We start from the raw sequence: 21,153 nt of genomic DNA on the forward strand, positions 1-21,153 counted from the left end.
CTTCTTTCAATAACTGTAGTCACCTTAAAATATAATATTAATAGCTGAAGGATTTTTCAATTAAAAACGAATTCATTGAAGATTATAAGATATATTTTTTACTGACGTTCGGGTTTATAATATCTCATTGAAATATTATTAGCACTTTATTAAATCCTTCATTAGTCATAAGCTTTTATGCTTAAGAAAACCTTACATATCTTTTTAAACATTTAAAAATAATGAGATTTATGAGAACAGGTAAAATCTTTATTAATTATATATATATATATTCGCGATACAGTTTCTCTCCCACACGTACAGTACATCTTTACAGTTTATCAATTATCATTATCTCTGCAAATACTGCAGCGAGAGTTAACGGTTAATAATTTGTGTTCACAAATTTACTATATCGCGTATCAGTTCGTCTAGACGATAAGCAACTAATACAGAATAATTCGAATTAGTTGGCTGATGGAGTACAAAATCTGTGATGCACGAAGCGTTGATGTAACACTAAACCTCCATGTTAGGGATTAGCTGGTGATAACGTGTAATGATACTTTAATATCATGTCTAACAAATGTTGTGCGAATTTATCGTTCTGATCCGATCCATCCTTGGAAAGATGATGATATTTATAAACGAACAAATATTTTCATATAATTAAATTAAATTAATTTCCATAATTCAAATGTTGATTATTTTCCGAAAACTTTTACAAAAATTCCAGTTGTAACTAATCGAATTTTGAACTTGATATGTTATTTTTATATTAAACAGATTTATTGTATTCCATTAAATTATTATTTTTGATATGTTTCGTGTCTATCAAAACCATATCTTTCATGCCAACTTAGAAACATCAATAATTTTGAATTTAATCGCGTTAAAAATGCATCAATATTATTTTGCATGAGAATTTTTTTTTATATTCGAAGTTGTACTTACTTTCCAAGAAAAAATTATACCAGAAAAATTCAACAACATTCGTTTCTTATTTAAGAATAGAAGCAACAATAAAAATTATTTTTTAAAAAAATGCATCAAAATTTACATTGCAATGAAACCTTTCTTACAAACTCATATTCCTTAGAGAAACTGATTAAAAAGATTATTCCTTGAGAGAGAGAGAGAGAGAGGGAAAAATCTTATACAGAAAAAAAAAACTTTCTTATACAGAAAAAATTGCATCAAAACATGTTTTATAGAAAAATTGTTTCAAAACATGCTTTACACAAAAATTCACAAGAAAATATATTCTATAAAGGAAAAAAAATTAAGTAAAACTTTTTGCAGTAAAAGAAAGTTATCGTAATTCAATTTTCTGATTTTTTTTTCCTCCTCCTTATAAAAATTGTAGTAATGGTTTACAGTTTTAACTATAAATAGTCCATTCGTCTTTCAAGTTCAAGATATCTTTGATTGGTTTAGTTCTTTCGGGAATAAGTGGTAAACACTTTTCAATCGATTTTTCCTCTGTACAATACAGTTTAATACAAAAGAAGATTGTTAGATTAGGAGTCACTTTAAATGATTTAAGACAGAAAATACAATAAGAAAATAAGAAAAGGACGTTAAGAGATTTATATTTGCTATACTGCACGCTTCTGATCCGTAAGTGTATGTGGCGCAATGTTCGTACATTAAGTGTGCCGATATCTTCTCCAAGTGCTCTTGAAGAAATTCTCCAGCTTCTGATCCACAGTCTTGAGAGACGTGAAGATACTTGCAATGGACAAATTCACGAAAAGCGCTAGATTAAAATGAACAAAACTTTATTTTAGAATATGATTAACATTTCTAAAACTTATAGTTTAATGTATACGAGATGATTTGTAATTAAATACAGGGATATTAATGCGAGGAATTACTTTGAAATCTTTCTATGACCATTGGTGGTTATTTGCGATACACGCAAGACATGAAACGTTTTAATAAATGATAATTGGATGGTTACTTCAGTAATGATTAATGAAGAATATAAAATAAGCTGAAAAGTATACAATATTACCTCAAACTAAAAATACTTCTATTTTTTAAACCCATTATTCTTAAAAAATAATCACTAATGAATCTTCTTTCAAATTAAATTGATGCATTCTCCTGTCTTGAGTATTTTCTAAATACAGATCTATATTAATTTTTAAATTATTTTATGGAATAAAATTTATAATTTTATGAAAATAACGGAAGGATAACGAACCGAGTAGAAATATAAATAGTTCTGATGAAGTAATTATATATCATTACACGTTCTTAGGGAAACTTTTAATTGAGTTTCGTCTTCAAAATTATTGTGTTTATTTACGTTGTTTAAGCAACGTAAAATAGTAAATAATCTTTAATATTTCGTTTGCTTTTAAATCTATAACAAATAAATAAATTTTCTAACATATTTTATTTATTTTACTATTAACATTGCAGGAATGGCAGCAGTAAAATTACACTTAATGTCATTATAGACTTCGCTAAGATATTTAAATTTGAGAGGAAACACTTGCTGATTTAAGATCTTGAATAAGAGTTCTCACCTAAGCTAATTAGTTGAAATTTTGAGCACATAAATAATTAAAAGCGAATAATCTTGTTTTCAACAAACACTAAACAATAAAATCAATTTAGACGAAAATATTTTGAAACAAACCAATTGAAAATTTCTATTAAATATAATCCTTTATAGAGTTTTATGACTCAATTACAGAATAAACTATCCTTAAAAGAGCAATGACAGATTAAATAAATCAACTTGTTTTGTAATAAAAATGAAATACATAAAATTCGAACAAACAAGAGAAAAAAACAAATTTTAAATTTGGAAATTTAATTTAAAAAATACTAAATAAATTAATTAAATTATTAAATTTTGTTGAATGCGCATTACTAATTAGTACATTTTTATTCATGATATATAATCTGTACATTTTATTTAACAGTAATAATATAATTAAATGTTTAAGAATTGTATGTTTTTTTCCCTCTAAAATAATATAAACATTAAGAAAAGAAAGACATCTCAACATTAAATGTAAAATATTATATTTACTCAAGTATTTTATATGAAAAATTCTTCTGTTTTTTTAAGAATAATAATAATAATAATACTTTTAGTTTTAATTAAATAAGAAATAATTTGATCTAAATAGTATTGTGAATGATAAGAGAGTTATTCTTGTAGTAAGATGGGACCCGAGCCATTCATAAATGCGTGGCTCCATCTTTTTCGAAAGTCATAAAAAGACAAATAAAATAACCAAAATAAATAGAAATAGATGTTGAATACTTTATATTACTTTCGTGTCATATATTTTACAAAAAATAATAAATTTTGAGAGTTTTCTATGCCCGAACAGTCCGAAACATCCTGCTTGTTCTCTCTATTTGAACCTATTTATAATAAAATTGCATAGTCTATATATAATTTTACATATGTTCTGAAGAAGTGTATAATCAATGATAAATTATAATAATATACCATTTTAAAATTGTAGATATTTAACTCTACATCGATGATATATTTACTTAAAAATTACAATAAACTTTCTGCTTTTTTATTTGAAAAATTTCGCTTTTGTTTATACATATATTTAATAATTTACATTAAAATTTTCATTATATTATTGATAGTATGGCATTTAATATACAATTTTTACTTAAACTTGTCTTCGTAGTTAACATTTTACATGCCACATCTATTATTTCCCTCATTCAATACTGTCTCACTACAATCTGACATTTAAAATCACGATTCTTTGAATAATTTATTCTATATTTTATTATTTACACGTTAAATATCATCAGTTTTCCTATAATAATAGCCTGCTAATTTTAACTTTGAAATGTTCAAGAAGAAGTAGCTAGAATTTAATATAAAATAAAATAAATGTAAACCTGTATATATAAAAAAAAGTATGGATATTCTCGTTATTATAAATGATTAAAAACTTTTCAATGTATTATTAAAGATTTAATAAATATCATATTTCAGATATATTTAATTTAAATATGTGTAAATTTAGATTTTTATATTTAATGATCATTTAGTTTTCGTTTATTAGAAATGGGTTAATCGATAAGTGTAATTTGTATACGTACAGTACCAATGAAATATTTATTAAAGGTATTAATAAATAATTATTATTTGTTAATATAAAATTTAAAAATATTTATTTAATATTTAAATATTCAGAAAAGTGCAATATCCTTAATGGTTTAGTTAAATTTCTTGAATTTTTTATAATGCACTTGACTTTTTTTCTGTAGAAAATTTTAATTTTATTATTTAAACTTTCTTATTAAGTTTAGTTATTATTAATTAGTATATTATGAAAGTTTTAATGATTTATATACATGAAAAGATTAGGATTTTCCAGAAATTCTAACTTTTATGTGGTTAATATATTATTATTTTACGATTTATTCGAAATATGGAAATAAATTTTGTGTGATTTCTGACTACAAGAAGAAATTTATGATTTTTTTTTTAATATTATTTTTCTATGGTTCATCGATCATATTCAAATTTTCATAACTGAATATTTGTAAGAATATATTGATACTCGTGCGGAGTCATTCTTCACTAACTCTTGCTTCCATTTTGGAAAATGGAATTTGATAGAGCGTCATACGCGATGTTTCAGATAAAATTTTGTTTTCTGGGAATTTTCCAATTCGATAAATTTACACTCTATTGCTCTTTATTCCTACTGAATTTTGATTGATAAAAACTGTNCCCTGTATCGAAGACGAGCTTGAAAGATACCAATTCAGCTATCTTATAAATATGTTAAATGCATCTTAGGATGGCTCGCTTTTAAATTTATATATATATATAATAAAAAAAACTGAGATATTCAAAATTTGTTAAAAGTACCAATAGAAAATCTTCCATATTAGCATTCATTGAAATCATTCGAGTAGAATAACAACACGATACAAATCTGAATCCTTTCCACTAACAGAAGATACAATTGTGCTATTTTAAAACTTTATACATAGCTGCGAATAATAATCTATTGAAACAATTACCATTCTTAATCTAACAATTACACTAAACAAACTTCTATTTTGTCAAAATCTATTTAAGTTAACTGTAAAGTTCTCTGTTTAACTTGTTATCAATTAGATTTGTCATGCAATAAATTTAAGTTTAGAAAATTGTATATATTTGTTCATTAAAATTATAAAAATATACAGTACATAGTAACTAACTCACCAACACGATTTTCTAAGTCCGTCTTCTACATCTGGTTCGTCTTCAACATTTTCTGATAATTTCAGTATATTCTGGTACATGGGAGCGCATTTATCTTCATCCAAAGATATATTTTTGAAACATAGTGCGTGTCTTAGATATGCTAAATAATAAAATATACATATATATAGATCTATTTAATTTTTAAGCCGTTTTACGAAATTAAATTTGCAATTTTATTAAGCAAATTGGATAGAATTATAAATAATTCTGTTGAAGTAATTACATCATTAAGTATGTAGAAATTACTGCGTGTAAAATTATAAAAGTATATTGTATTAAAATATTTTAATCTAAGAAAATATTCGACCAAGATAAAATTTCCAGAATATTATAAAACTTTAATAGATTTATATACTTATCTCGATTCAGGAATTACTTTTTAAACTCTAAAGAGTACTGTACATTTTATTTCTTTTTTTTTATAAAAAAAGGAGATTATTTATTCAATAACTAAATATCTTTTAAGCTTTAAGAAATATAAATATATATATATACTTATAAAAATTTTAAATTTTATTTTTGAAATGTTTTTCATATTCGTAGAAAGAGTTATCTCAGATTTTAAATTTGTATTCAACGACCCACAGGAAATCTTTTGCATGCATTTTCTTATAGAAATTTTTAGAAGTTTGGCATGTGTATTTTTTCGTAAAGATTTTTATTGCAGACTCTTTTTTTTATGGAAATAATCCCCAAGATGATTTTTCTACTCCACCAAAATGTTCTACTTTGTATAGGAAAGAGAGAAAAAAAACATCCTTACACTGTTGAATCGGCCCATCGACACAAAGTTCTTCAATCACCTGTCGAGCACCTGCCACTACTTGATTAAAGACTTTTCTTTGTACAGGGGTGAAACAAAGTTTCATATGATCATCCACACATAATACACTCTCCTGAAGGTCTCTGCAATTAAAAATAAATCGATAAGGTACTTTATAATTAATTTAATTAATGATAAAATACTTTAACCTTATTAAAACCTTTCAAAATTCGAGCTCGTTTAAAAATGTAAATTTTATTTTATCGCGCAAGATAATCAATTTCTCTAGAAATGAAAATAAACGAATGAACGCTGAATATACGTAAAATTTGATTGGCTTATTTAAATTTAAAAATATCATACGCATCGCTGATTGGTTGAATTTCATTTTAGACAAGCCAATGAGAGAAAATATTCTGTATTTTTTAATTCAGAATTAAATATTTAACCGAATGTTAACAACAATTATCTTTTTTAAACATTTAATTAAATTATATAAACAAAAATGTCTGTCAATTTTAAATTTAACTTAAATAAATCAATATGTCGCAAAATAAAAAAAAATTATAAAGTTAAAAATAAACATCGTAGCTTTTTATTGGTCTATTCAAATTCAAATACACCAATAAAAATGTATGCTGTATAAACGTATGGAATGTTTTGATATTTATTAGATTTAACGATATTTTTTGATATCGTCATTGTATGTGATGCAAAAATAAGCAGATAAATAAATAAATAATTTTATATTTTAAACATTATTCGGCTCTTTATCGATGGGAGATTCTTAACTAATAAGGTTAAAAATATTTTAAAACAGTGACTTTCAAATTATTATTAGGAAGCAGATCCTACCCTAGGGTCTAGGATGAAGAAAGGAAGAGAGCGAAGTGATGAGGAAGAGACAAATAACCAATTTAAGAATATAAATAAAATAAAATAAATATTGTTTTCAAGAAAAATGTATATAAGTTATTTTAAAGTTAAGTACTTCGTTTGTACAGTAAAATTCAGAATTCAGGACGAGTATACAATAGTACGGTAATAAGCTGTTTCTTTGTATAGTTTTATTCTCGTTTTTTAAAATAAATAAAACTTTTTATTTATATTTATGTATTAGATGAATACTCCAAATTTGTATGTATTTTAATATAAAATTTATAGAAGTATCAATAAGAAAACTTTTTAACATTTGTTTATTAAAAAATACGCGTATGTCACATAAATATTTATTAATGTTTCGTAAATATATAAAACCAAACAGGAAAGACATTTTGAAAAATTAGTCTTTTTACTTATTTTTTAAAAATTTTTCAATGGAATTTCTTGAGATTATAATGTAAAATTTTTCTTCCTTCATTAAAATTCTATGAAATGAAAGATATTCATAGAATTTACTTATGTTAGACGTCTCCAATGTTTAATAAAGTCTCACTAAAAACAAAGCAAATCTCCATCCATGAATATAGTAACTGTTTTCAATTAAACTGCTAATAACATGCTCTTGACTATTGAATGAGAAATAATATTCAAAAGACGTTTACAAGTTCCAATTCTCTTTTGTTTTTTGAGTTAAATTCATATTCCTGCTATTCATAGAAAGTTATATACAGGTAATTAATAAAATGGTTAATTAAAATTTAAATAATTTAAAAATTATATAATTTATCTATTTCTTTTTATTTAATATAAATTTTAAGTTATTCTCTCTAGTCTTTTATTTCAAGTTAAAGTTATTTCAAGTTTCCTAATTAAAAATATCAATATTAAATTGAAAAGATCAACTTGTAATTGCTGATTTTGTTATTATTTCGTTCATTATTTTTATACAAAAATATATTATTAGTATATAAAGCTAATTTGAAGATTAAAATAAATGTAATTTCTTTTAATTAAGTTAATTAAGAGAGCACTTTATTAAAGCCTTTTTCGTTTGATATTTTAATGTAATGTATAGGATGATGCATATTCATGTGAAGTTTCTTGCCTAATTTGATTTATTGCAGTTCCTCACATAGAATTTTTGAATTAATTCGTACTGTGTAATTTTTTCTATAATAAACACGAATGAAAAACATTATTTATTATTCTATATGATCATAAACTACTGTTTTAATTAACAAAATCAATAAAAAAGGTACAGAATTTTAAAAAATTAATTATTTTTTCAGTAGGATTTTGCATACAAATTAAGAAATTTTAATGAAAATTAAATTAACTAACTTAATCAAATTTAACTCAAAAGTTATTTTATTAACTCCAAATTTGAAGCTTTTGTGTGTTTTATTTTGTGTTTTTACGATTTTAATTTGAAATTCTCGGTTTTTAAAAGCACAATAATAATAATAATAATAAAAGAAAAGAAAATATAAAAAGGCTTTTGAAGACGAATAACAATGCAAATTTCATGTATATTTTAAAGTATTATATTTGTTTATAAAGAAAATGTTAGTTGTAACAAAAGTACATTTTTACTCTTAAACATTTTAAAAATTTATCCAAGATTTCTAATGCCTTTTAGCATTTCTAAACTATAGAAAAAAATCGAACAGTTATTGAAGAAGATAGGAAAATATAACTTATACATACGTATACAATACTTTCTAAATCAGTAATTGAGTTAAAACATAACTTTAAAGAAGAAATGTTATGGGTATATATGCACAATACATAGACCAGGTAGAGCATTAACTAGTATAAAGTAAAATTCAATATTTACAGGATTAATTTAAAATTTAAAACTTGTTAATGGAGAAGTTCGTTGCCATATGACAATTTAATCCAAGTAAATTAGGCCCTTTAAATAGATTATTTATTCTAAATTATGTGTGGTATATATAGTACAATAAATAATTTTAACTATTGCAATCATTTTAATCTATTAAATTTATATATTAAACAATTATTATAATAATAAATTCTTATACTAAGAATAATATTTTAATAAATGAGTTATTTTATTTAAGTCATTTAATCTATTGGAATCTGAATAAATAAATAAGTAAATAAAAATAAATATTTATACGTATTTCTCCGGAATATTTACATTATATTTACATTGTAGAAAAATACAAAAAAAAATTATTTATAATTTATTATAACAAAATAAAATTATTATAATTATTTTTATTTTGTTTCATATAAATGTAAACAGATAATTGTAATTGTTATTTTTTAATTTATATAACAACCCTTATAAATAATAACTATATTGAGACAATTATAATTTTTAAATGAACCATTTTATTTTAAGATTATGAGTACTGTAGAAGCATTGAAAAAAAATTTCTTATAAAAAAATAAATAGGAAAAACTAACCTCCCTTTCTTCCATATCATTCTTTTTTATTTTGACTTTTCAAATTTCTTCGATTCTGTTTTGTTAAAGCTAGAAATTGTATTCCTTCGTATCTACTATCATTTATTGTATATCAATATATTCCATTTTTCACCATATCAAAAATATTTCATTTTACTCTCATAGAATAATGCCTCAAAAAAAGAACAATTTACATAACTGATCCAACTCAAAAGTAATGTGAAACCAAACATTGATGGATCATTATGACTCCTATTTCGTGTGATGCTTACTAGGCATATTTTTGCTTGTTATCAAAGGTTGAGAATCGATAAAAAATGTTTTTTCCCCTGTCAATAACGCTGATGTTTGCAAAACTAATAACAAGAAGGATAACAATTTTTTTATAAAAAAAAATATATAATAAAAATTTAAAAACTTTATAAAAATTAATTAAAAGAGATTGCAAAAGTATTACAAAGTGAAATTTAAGTTTTGATCTTATTGGCGTATTCATATTTAAATCAGCCAATAAGTCGTCGAGAGAGTGTAATTTAAATTTAAATTAACGAATAGATGAGTTTCTTGTTTTATTTAAAAATGTAAATTCGTCTTCAATTGGATAATCGAAATTTAAATTTATAAATAGTATAAATAGACACTAACATTTGAATGTAATACTTTGAAGTATTTAAAATGTAATTACTAATTATACTTTTTTTTTCAAAAATTAATATATTATACGAAGATATAAAAATTGCTTCATACCTACAAACATCCAACAATTCTTGTCTAGTTGAAGCAAAGGCCAAATCATTATTCGCAGTCACTGATTGCAAAGAATTCAAACAACGATGAAACTCCTCCAATGTACATAACTCCTGTTCGGTGTTTGTAGCTAAAACTGCAACAAAATTTAATTAATTTAGAAAATGCATAAAGATACATTTAAATAAGTGAAACCTGTAATGATTAGAACGGACAATGACACCCACAATATTATACAGACAATAGGAACTACCTTCCAATATGAAAATAGGACTGCTAATACAACTTTTAAGTCAATATTTACACGTCACGTGATGGAGTGCTTTTGAATGACGTCCCCCAGCTGCATTTAATACAGCCCGGAGTCAAAAATGATTCATTCCTCCTCTCATATTGACGCCAGATCAAATTATATACTGTTGACTTTTATTCTTATAAAAATTTGTTGGATGGAATTGAATATAAATATATTAATTTGATTTTATAGAATTTATTTTATTTTATTTTAGTTTTTATTCAGAAATATAAACTGGTATGCTTTCCTTTAATAAAAATATATAAAAACTAATAAATAATCTATTCCGGATTCTCGAAGTAGGCGTATAATTCAAAATAAATTAAATAAATCGAAGTATCTTGCTTAATTTTGACCTCGTTCATACGCTGTATAGCTACATACAATTATTTTTAGAGATTAAATTTTCCATAATATACTATATTTTAAATTAAAATTAGAAATAAATATCTTTTTTTTTCCAGATGCTGAAATCTCAAAAAAAGAACAGATCAAAGGTCAGCCATCTTCAATCAAGCTTGGAGTATTGCGATTTCGTTTCTGTGATACGCTGGTATGTGATTTCCTTGGCGTATTGCGATTTCATTTCCCCATATATTAGTGACGAATTTAGCCCTATTAGTAAGTCACGTGTTTCTAGTAACTTTATCATCTTTCAAGAGTCGCGTGACCACATTTCTTGTCTTTTATAGATAAATTTATCTCAACTCGCAAGACTTTTATGTCATAAATGTGACGATATTTTGAGTTTATTTCCGAAGAAAGTTTGTAGAACTTTTATAATGTCATTTAGTTTTTCTGTTAAAGATTTCAATCAAATCTAAATAGATCCAAAACATCATACATGCTATATAAAAGCTTACTTTACAGTAAACNATTCGTAGAAAGAGTTATCTCAGATTTTAAATTTGTATTCAACGACCCACAGGAAATCTTTTGCATGCATTTTCTTATAGAAATTTTTAGAAGTTTGGCATGTGTATTTTTTCGTAAAGATTTTTATTGCAGACTCTTTTTTTTATGGAAATAATCCCCAAGATGATTTTTCTACTCCACCAAAATGTTCTACTTTGTATAGGAAAGAGAGAAAAAAAACATCCTTACACTGTTGAATCGGCCCATCGACACAAAGTTCTTCAATCACCTGTCGAGCACCTGCCACTACTTGATTAAAGACTTTTCTTTGTACAGGGGTGAAACAAAGTTTCATATGATCATCCACACATAATACACTCTCCTGAAGGTCTCTGCAATTAAAAATAAATCGATAAGGTACTTTATAATTAATTTAATTAATGATAAAATACTTTAACCTTATTAAAACCTTTCAAAATTCGAGCTCGTTTAAAAATGTAAATTTTATTTTATCGCGCAAGATAATCAATTTCTCTAGAAATGAAAATAAACGAATGAACGCTGAATATACGTAAAATTTGATTGGCTTATTTAAATTTAAAAATATCATACGCATCGCTGATTGGTTGAATTTCATTTTAGACAAGCCAATGAGAGAAAATATTCTGTATTTTTTAATTCAGAATTAAATATTTAACCGAATGTTAACAACAATTATCTTTTTTAAACATTTAATTAAATTATATAAACAAAAATGTCTGTCAATTTTAAATTTAACTTAAATAAATCAATATGTCGCAAAATAAAAAAAAATTATAAAGTTAAAAATAAACATCGTAGCTTTTTATTGGTCTATTCAAATTCAAATACACCAATAAAAATGTATGCTGTATAAACGTATGGAATGTTTTGATATTTATTAGATTTAACGATATTTTTTGATATCGTCATTGTATGTGATGCAAAAATAAGCAGATAAATAAATAAATAATTTTATATTTTAAACATTATTCGGCTCTTTATCGATGGGAGATTCTTAACTAATAAGGTTAAAAATATTTTAAAACAGTGACTTTCAAATTATTATTAGGAAGCAGATCCTACCCTAGGGTCTAGGATGAAGAAAGGAAGAGAGCGAAGTGATGAGGAAGAGACAAATAACCAATTTAAGAATATAAATAAAATAAAATAAATATTGTTTTCAAGAAAAATGTATATAAGTTATTTTAAAGTTAAGTACTTCGTTTGTACAGTAAAATTCAGAATTCAGGACGAGTATACAATAGTACGGTAATAAGCTGTTTCTTTGTATAGTTTTATTCTCGTTTTTTAAAATAAATAAAACTTTTTATTTATATTTATGTATTAGATGAATACTCCAAATTTGTATGTATTTTAATATAAAATTTATAGAAGTATCAATAAGAAAACTTTTTAACATTTGTTTATTAAAAAATACGCGTATGTCACATAAATATTTATTAATGTTTCGTAAATATATAAAACCAAACAGGAAAGACATTTTGAAAAATTAGTCTTTTTACTTATTTTTTAAAAATTTTTCAATGGAATTTCTTGAGATTATAATGTAAAATTTTTCTTCCTTCATTAAAATTCTATGAAATGAAAGATATTCATAGAATTTACTTATGTTAGACGTCTCCAATGTTTAATAAAGTCTCACTAAAAACAAAGCAAATCTCCATCCATGAATATAGTAACTGTTTTCAATTAAACTGCTAATAACATGCTCTTGACTATTGAATGAGAAATAATATTCAAAAGACGTTTACAAGTTCCAATTCTCTTTTGTTTTTTGAGTTAAATTCATATTCCTGCTATTCATAGAAAGTTATATACAGGTAATTAATAAAATGGTTAATTAAAATTTAAATAATTTAAAAATTATATAATTTATCTATTTCTTTTTATTTAATATAAATTTTAAGTTATTCTCTCTAGTCTTTTATTTCAAGTTAAAGTTATTTCAAGTTTCCTAATTAAAAATATCAATATTAAATTGAAAAGATCAACTTGTAATTGCTGATTTTGTTATTATTTCGTTCATTATTTTTATACAAAAATATATTATTAGTATATAAAGCTAATTTGAAGATTAAAATAAATGTAATTTCTTTTAATTAAGTTAATTAAGAGAGCACTTTATTAAAGCCTTTTTCGTTTGATATTTTAATGTAATGTATAGGATGATGCATATTCATGTGAAGTTTCTTGCCTAATTTGATTTATTGCAGTTCCTCACATAGAATTTTTGAATTAATTCGTACTGTGTAATTTTTTCTATAATAAACACGAATGAAAAACATTATTTATTATTCTATATGATCATAAACTACTGTTTTAATTAACAAAATCAATAAAAAAGGTACAGAATTTTAAAAAATTAATTATTTTTTCAGTAGGATTTTGCATACAAATTAAGAAATTTTAATGAAAATTAAATTAACTAACTTAATCAAATTTAACTCAAAAGTTATTTTATTAACTCCAAATTTGAAGCTTTTGTGTGTTTTATTTTGTGTTTTTACGATTTTAATTTGAAATTCTCGGTTTTTAAAAGCACAATAATAATAATAATAATAAAAGAAAAGAAAATATAAAAAGGCTTTTGAAGACGAATAACAATGCAAATTTCATGTATATTTTAAAGTATTATATTTGTTTATAAAGAAAATGTTAGTTGTAACAAAAGTACATTTTTACTCTTAAACATTTTAAAAATTTATCCAAGATTTCTAATGCCTTTTAGCATTTCTAAACTATAGAAAAAAATCGAACAGTTATTGAAGAAGATAGGAAAATATAACTTATACATACGTATACAATACTTTCTAAATCAGTAATTGAGTTAAAACATAACTTTAAAGAAGAAATGTTATGGGTATATATGCACAATACATAGACCAGGTAGAGCATTAACTAGTATAAAGTAAAATTCAATATTTACAGGATTAATTTAAAATTTAAAACTTGTTAATGGAGAAGTTCGTTGCCATATGACAATTTAATCCAAGTAAATTAGGCCCTTTAAATAGATTATTTATTCTAAATTATGTGTGGTATATATAGTACAATAAATAATTTTAACTATTGCAATCATTTTAATCTATTAAATTTATATATTAAACAATTATTATAATAATAAATTCTTATACTAAGAATAATATTTTAATAAATGAGTTATTTTATTTAAGTCATTTAATCTATTGGAATCTGAATAAATAAATAAGTAAATAAAAATAAATATTTATACGTATTTCTCCGGAATATTTACATTATATTTACATTGTAGAAAAATACAAAAAAAAATTATTTATAATTTATTATAACAAAATAAAATTATTATAATTATTTTTATTTTGTTTCATATAAATGTAAACAGATAATTGTAATTGTTATTTTTTAATTTATATAACAACCCTTATAAATAATAACTATATTGAGACAATTATAATTTTTAAATGAACCATTTTATTTTAAGATTATGAGTACTGTAGAAGCATTGAAAAAAAATTTCTTATAAAAAAATAAATAGGAAAAACTAACCTCCCTTTCTTCCATATCATTCTTTTTTATTTTGACTTTTCAAATTTCTTCGATTCTGTTTTGTTAAAGCTAGAAATTGTATTCCTTCGTATCTACTATCATTTATTGTATATCAATATATTCCATTTTTCACCATATCAAAAATATTTCATTTTACTCTCATAGAATAATGCCTCAAAAAAAGAACAATTTACATAACTGATCCAACTCAAAAGTAATGTGAAACCAAACATTGATGGATCATTATGACTCCTATTTCGTGTGATGCTTACTAGGCATATTTTTGCTTGTTATCAAAGGTTGAGAATCGATAAAAAATGTTTTTTCCCCTGTCAATAACGCTGATGTTTGCAAAACTAATAACAAGAAGGATAACAATTTTTTTATAAAAAAAAATATATAATAAAAATTTAAAAACTTTATAAAAATTAATTAAAAGAGATTGCAAAAGTATTACAAAGTGAAATTTAAGTTTTGATCTTATTGGCGTATTCATATTTAAATCAGCCAATAAGTCGTCGAGAGAGTGTAATTTAAATTTAAATTAACGAATAGATGAGTTTCTTGTTTTATTTAAAAATGTAAATTCGTCTTCAATTGGATAATCGAAATTTAAATTTATAAATAGGATAAATAGACACTAACATTTGAATGTAATACTTTGAAGTATTTAAAATGTAATTACTAATTATACTTTTTTTTTCAAAAATTAATATATTATACGAAGATATAAAAATTGCTTCATACCTACAAACATCCAACAATTCTTGTCTAGTTGAAGCAAAGGCCAAATCATTATTCGCAGTCACTGATTGCAAAGAATTCAAACAACGATGAAACTCCTCCAATGTACATAACTCCTGTTCGGTGTTTGTAGCTAAAACTGCAACAAAATTTAATTAATTTAGAAAATGCATAAAGATACATTTAAATAAGTGAAACCTGTAATGATTAGAACGGACAATGACACCCACAATATTATACAGACAATAGGAACTACCTTCCAATATGAAAATAGGACTGCTAATACAACTTTTAAGTCAATATTTACACGTCACGTGATGGAGTGCTTTTGAATGACGTCCCCCAGCTGCATTTAATACAGCCCGGAGTCAAAAATGATTCATTCCTCCTCTCATATTGACGCCAGATCAAATTATATACTGTTGACTTTTATTCTTATAAAAATTTGTTGGATGGAATTGAATATAAATATATTAATTTGATTTTATAGAATTTATTTTATTTTATTTTAGTTTTTATTCAGAAATATAAACTGGTATGCTTTCCTTTAATAAAAATATATAAAAACTAATAAATAATCTATTCCGGATTCTCGAAGTAGGCGTATAATTCAAAATAAATTAAATAAATCGAAGTATCTTGCTTAATTTTGACCTCGTTCATACGCTGTATAGCTACATACAATTATTTTTAGAGATTAATTTTTCCATAATATACTATATTTTAAATTAAAATTAGAAATAAATATCTTTTTTTTTCCAGATGCTGAAATCTCAAAAAAAGAACAGATCAAAGGTCAGCCATCTTCAATCAAGCTTGGAGTATTGCGATTTCGTTTCTGTGATACGCTGGTATGTGATTTCCTTGGCGTATTGCGATTTCATTTCCCCATATATTAGTGACGAATTTAGCCCTATTAGTAAGTCACGTGTTTCTAGTAACTTTATCATCTTTCAAGAGTCGCGTGACCACATTTCTTGTCTTTTATAGATAAATTTATCTCAACTCGCAAGACTTTTATGTCATAAATGTGACGATATTTTGAGTTTATTTCCGAAGAAAGTTTGTAGAACTTTTATAATGTCATTTAGTTTTTCTGTTAAAGATTTCAATCAAATCTAAATAGATCCAAAACATCATACATGCTATATAAAAGCTTACTTTACAGTAAACCGAATTCTTATCTGAAAAGGTACTTCCATTACAAGTAATCCTATCAAGTTTTAAATTATTTTTATCGACTTTACAATATGTAACACTACTTTAACATTATAAGGAATTACTGTTGAGTAGTAAATAAAAAGAAAATTTAAAAACAGACGTATTACAAACGTATAAGTATTTCTTTCAATTACCGAACTTCTTGTCTTTTCTAATGATGCTACTAGAGTAATATTAAATAGGAACAGCTCAGGAGCTTCTGTAATTCAACAAATTACTTCTGTTACCTGATTAGCAAATTATTATTGATTATTGTCGATTAGATTTACAATTTTCAATCCTCCAAAACATAATTCAATTTACAATTTCTTTGTTGTAAATTATCATTCCATTCCTTCGCCGTTAACAAATTACTACTACTTTTGTGATTTTATAACAAACAACCTCCGGCTTAACAGGAAAAATTAAATAAGAAAAAAATAATAATAATTTATATAAAATCTGTTATTTTTATATTTCATTTTAAAACATTTTTCGAGTCATAACTTATTCATACAGTTCAAGTTTTCATATAAAACAAAAAATTTCACGAATTAAATTCCCTAAAGATATTATTTTACGTATGTTTTGTTTATCATAAAGATAATAAGAAGTTTATTATTTTGGAAATTATAAAAGATACTGTAAATTTGGATTATATGAAAAAATATATCCGTATGTTTTTCTTCCCTAAAAATATATTACTTAAACTGGAATTATTCAAATTTTCTTTCGTAAATTAATGAATAAATATTTGCCCTTAGATGTGTTAAAATCAACAAAGATAGCATCTTCATTCATTGTACATGTATAAATATTTACAAAGTTTTTAATTAGAATAACTATTGGATTTAATCTGTAAAATGTATTTAAAAAAAAAAAAAAAATTAAAACATGTTGCGTGGCAAAAATTCTTTCAGTATCAGCATTAACATTTTTCATTCAGAAACAGGATACTCGCCATATTTAATACAATAATTATCCTAATTGGGCGGAAGTTGTGATTAATGATAATGAAAATTCCTACAGATTTTACAGGTTCAAATCTAATTAATTTCACTGAATTATCAGACAAAAGCCTGACTGAAACGAAGATTGAAGTTATATTTTTATAAGTCTGGAGCATCTTTTCAATCTAGCAAATTCTGCTTTATAGCTCTATCTATTATAAGAAATTCTTCAACATGAGCCTTTATGAGATCTCTAAAGTCCCAACTGGATTAAGTTTTCTTACTACGATAATAAAAAAAAAAGAAACTTGATCTAGTTCGGAGTGGGGAAACCCTATGGGCGATTTAAAAGAATTGTGCCAGTATTTGTTCCTGATTTCCTTACGTTACGATGCTGTTGTCAGATATTTCACGGCAGCATGAGCGTTATCCGCGATTAAATTTATAATATGAGATTAATCAAGGATAAGATTCATGCCGTTACGAAATATGGAGAACGTTTACGCTAATGGTTACGTATTGGATGGTTGAAAATTAGATGTTTAATCGATAATAATTTACTATTCGTGTAACAAAATTATGCTACCACTTACAACTATGCTACAATACTTTCTATGTAATCTGTTTTTCAAGAATATAACTCAATATTTATATATAGAAATCTTAATATACTTCACCCATCGTAACTTATGATTATAGCTTTGATATTCTATTCAGTAAATTAAATAGAAATATTGTTAAAATCATAAATAAATTTAGTTCTTTTTTTATAAGTCTTTAATTTTTAAGTATGTAGAAATTACTGCGTGTCCAAATCATTATTCGCAGTCACTGATTGCAAAGAATTCAAACAACGATGAAACTCCTCCAATGTACATAACTCCTGTTCGGTGTTTGTAGCTAAAACTGCAACAAAATTTAATTAATTTAGAAAATGCATAAAGATACATTTAAATAAGTGAAACCTGTANAAATAATATAAATTAGTTAAAAGTCAAACCTGGTAGTAAAACCAGCAAAATGTCCAGACAAGAAAGTTCAAGTTTCATGGAAAGTTGTACACTGCACACGCACCAGTTAGACAGAGAAAAGAGTTGGTATGAGCTGCACTGATCACTGGCTTCTACTGACAAGGTAGTCGCGATCAGCTCGGAACATCGATCTGGGAATAGACCTCGTGGCTGCTGAGCAAAGCGTCAACTCCTCTAGCCACTCTGATTGCTTCTGCTACCAAATTCAGTAGATTTATCAAAACTTCTGACCCAGAACGACACATCCTGATAAATATTAACAGCGTATATATAATTATAACCTATACTATTCTCTCTTAAGCTTATATTTTTATACGTATATCGGTTTATACGAAGGATTATCCTAATTCTTTACGTGGTTGTTTAGATACTGAATTTGTCTGTAGAAAAATAAAAATAATCGCTTATTGAATAAATAAATAAATATTAGATAAATTGGGTTTACTGAGGAAAATGCCGGATGGTAGCCTTGGAAAATGAGGAAAGATTGAGGGAAGAGATTTAAGTTGATAGTAAAGATGATGGTAGTTAGAAAATATGTGTTTCATGTATGGGGGAGATGTTAAGTTGGTGTTTTGGGAGAAAGGCTGTTAAAGAGAAATTTATGTTCAACTGAGAAGTTTTAACTGCGTTACTCGCAGTTAAAATCAAGTTAAAGGGCTAGAAAATAATAAAAATGAAATTTCGTAATGGTGTAGTAAAACGTAATTAAAATGCGGTTTATGTTAAGGAAAGCCTTTAATAGAGTTTATGCTCAATGAATTAAATTTAATTGAGCTTACTATAAGAAAGGCTACATTGATTGGATTTATGTTTGAGGCAATAATTTAATAAAGGTTTACTATTAAGAAGGCAACTTAATCGTTTACTTGTTAAAAAGTATGCTAATTAGCAAAGCAAACTTAATTCTATGAGTAAGTAAATAATAATGAATTATTAATGATTTAAACTTTATTTTTCTTATGTATAAAATGCAACAATTCAAGTTAAATAAGAAAGATGGAATTTATATCAAAATAAGTGGAAAAACTTGGTCTAAACGAAACGATCAGAAGGGAATTAAAGCAATTAAAAGAGATTTTACATTTAATTAAGCGGGATAAAAATCATAATTAGAAATTTAAATCTGACAAGAAACAAAAGTAATTTGGATTAATTGTTTTTTTTCCCTTTAATTTTTATGTAATTTTTGTCAAAACTTTTAAATTTTTATCTTTAATGCCACTACTCAAATAAATAGTTTTAAAACAGAATCATTTGCTAGAAAGACGGATAATTATTTACAATTAAAGTCATTACCTTGCAAATTTTCAGCTTAATTTGATGAAAAATTGCGCTTTAATGGGAAACAAGCTTCAAGCTATATTCTAATGAAAATTCACTACGTTTGATTACGTAGACATAAGTTTAAATGGCTAATTTTTTAAGACTATGTTTTTAAAAAAACGTAAAATGTTTTTTTTTCTTTCTAATATTAAAAAAGTGGAATTAAAATGAAGTTACTTACAGTTTATACTACGCAATATAAAGAAATATTTAAATATTTGTTAATTAATAAATATTATAATATCTGCCTCGAGCTTTACTCAAAAGATGGCGTTGAATAGCAGATTGGGGAGTTTGCCAACTCGAACAGTTTAATTTCTGTCGAATTACCTTGACACCCGTTCGGTAATATAAATCTAATAAAAATTAAAGATGTGACATAAATTTATTAAATGAAAATATCCGGTAGAAATATTTATGAAAAATTTATTAAAAATTGACTTTTTTTTTATTATTTAAATTTTAATATTTGATATTAAAGTTCAGACTTGACTATAAATAAATAAATAAATAAAGTATAATTAGTAAAATTTTAAAGTGAATTCTCGATATAACTGAAGTTGTATAATTAAATTTATGATAGTGTTTAATATTACGAGCACGTTGAGTGTAAATGCGACGAAAGAGTTAAGTTAGTCGCTCGAACTACCATCTCATACACATTACTACGTTACTCTCAGTCCAACATCATAGTGGCTTACTGACCGTTTGAAAAGCTCATTGACACGAAAGGAGGGTTTCAGATAAGTTTATCAATGTGATGGCGTGGTCATTTCAAGGTTCAGATTTCCTGACTACAGCATATTTTACTTGGAAAATTACATATTATTTAGAAATTGTGAACTTTCGTCCACAACATTATTATCGATGAATGCATCTTCCCGAGTTGGTTTCTATGTTTATTTCGATGGCGGTTTGTAAAATACAGTAAATATTTTATTATTATTTTAAAACTACTTTTTATTAATTTATCCATTTATATTCAAAGTTATCTTCAAAATTTTAATATTAGTATATAAATAAATAACATTTTAAAATAATTTAATTGTTAAAATACACTTCAATTATGGATTAAACAGCAATAAATATCTTCTACATAAATACCGAATGTTAACAAC

General features: G+C 24.5%; 2 protein-coding genes across 2 annotated transcripts; both read right to left on the reverse strand.

Moving 5' to 3' along the window:
* Window positions 1–1,212: 1,212 nt before the first annotated feature.
* LOC111638869 lies at window positions 1,213–10,213 on the reverse strand (the record flags this gene model as incomplete). The annotated part of the gene is made up of 4 exons (XM_023384643.1): window positions 1,213–1,738; window positions 5,198–5,339; window positions 6,003–6,145; window positions 10,068–10,213. Coding segments are annotated over 4 exons (663 nt in total), but the record flags the coding sequence as incomplete, so codon positions are not given.
* Window positions 10,214–11,380: 1,167 nt separating this feature from the next.
* LOC111638878 lies at window positions 11,381–15,677 on the reverse strand (the record flags this gene model as incomplete). The annotated part of the gene is made up of 2 exons (XM_023384650.1): window positions 11,381–11,609; window positions 15,532–15,677. Coding segments are annotated over 2 exons (375 nt in total), but the record flags the coding sequence as incomplete, so codon positions are not given.
* Window positions 15,678–21,153: the final 5,476 nt, after the last annotated feature.

The sequence above is a fragment of the Centruroides sculpturatus genome, unplaced genomic scaffold, assembly GCF_000671375.1.
Source record: "Centruroides sculpturatus isolate CEXI.00-Female unplaced genomic scaffold, Cexi_2.0 scaffold1292, whole genome shotgun sequence".
In the NCBI taxonomy this organism is placed as follows: domain Eukaryota; kingdom Metazoa; phylum Arthropoda; class Arachnida; order Scorpiones; family Buthidae; genus Centruroides; species Centruroides sculpturatus.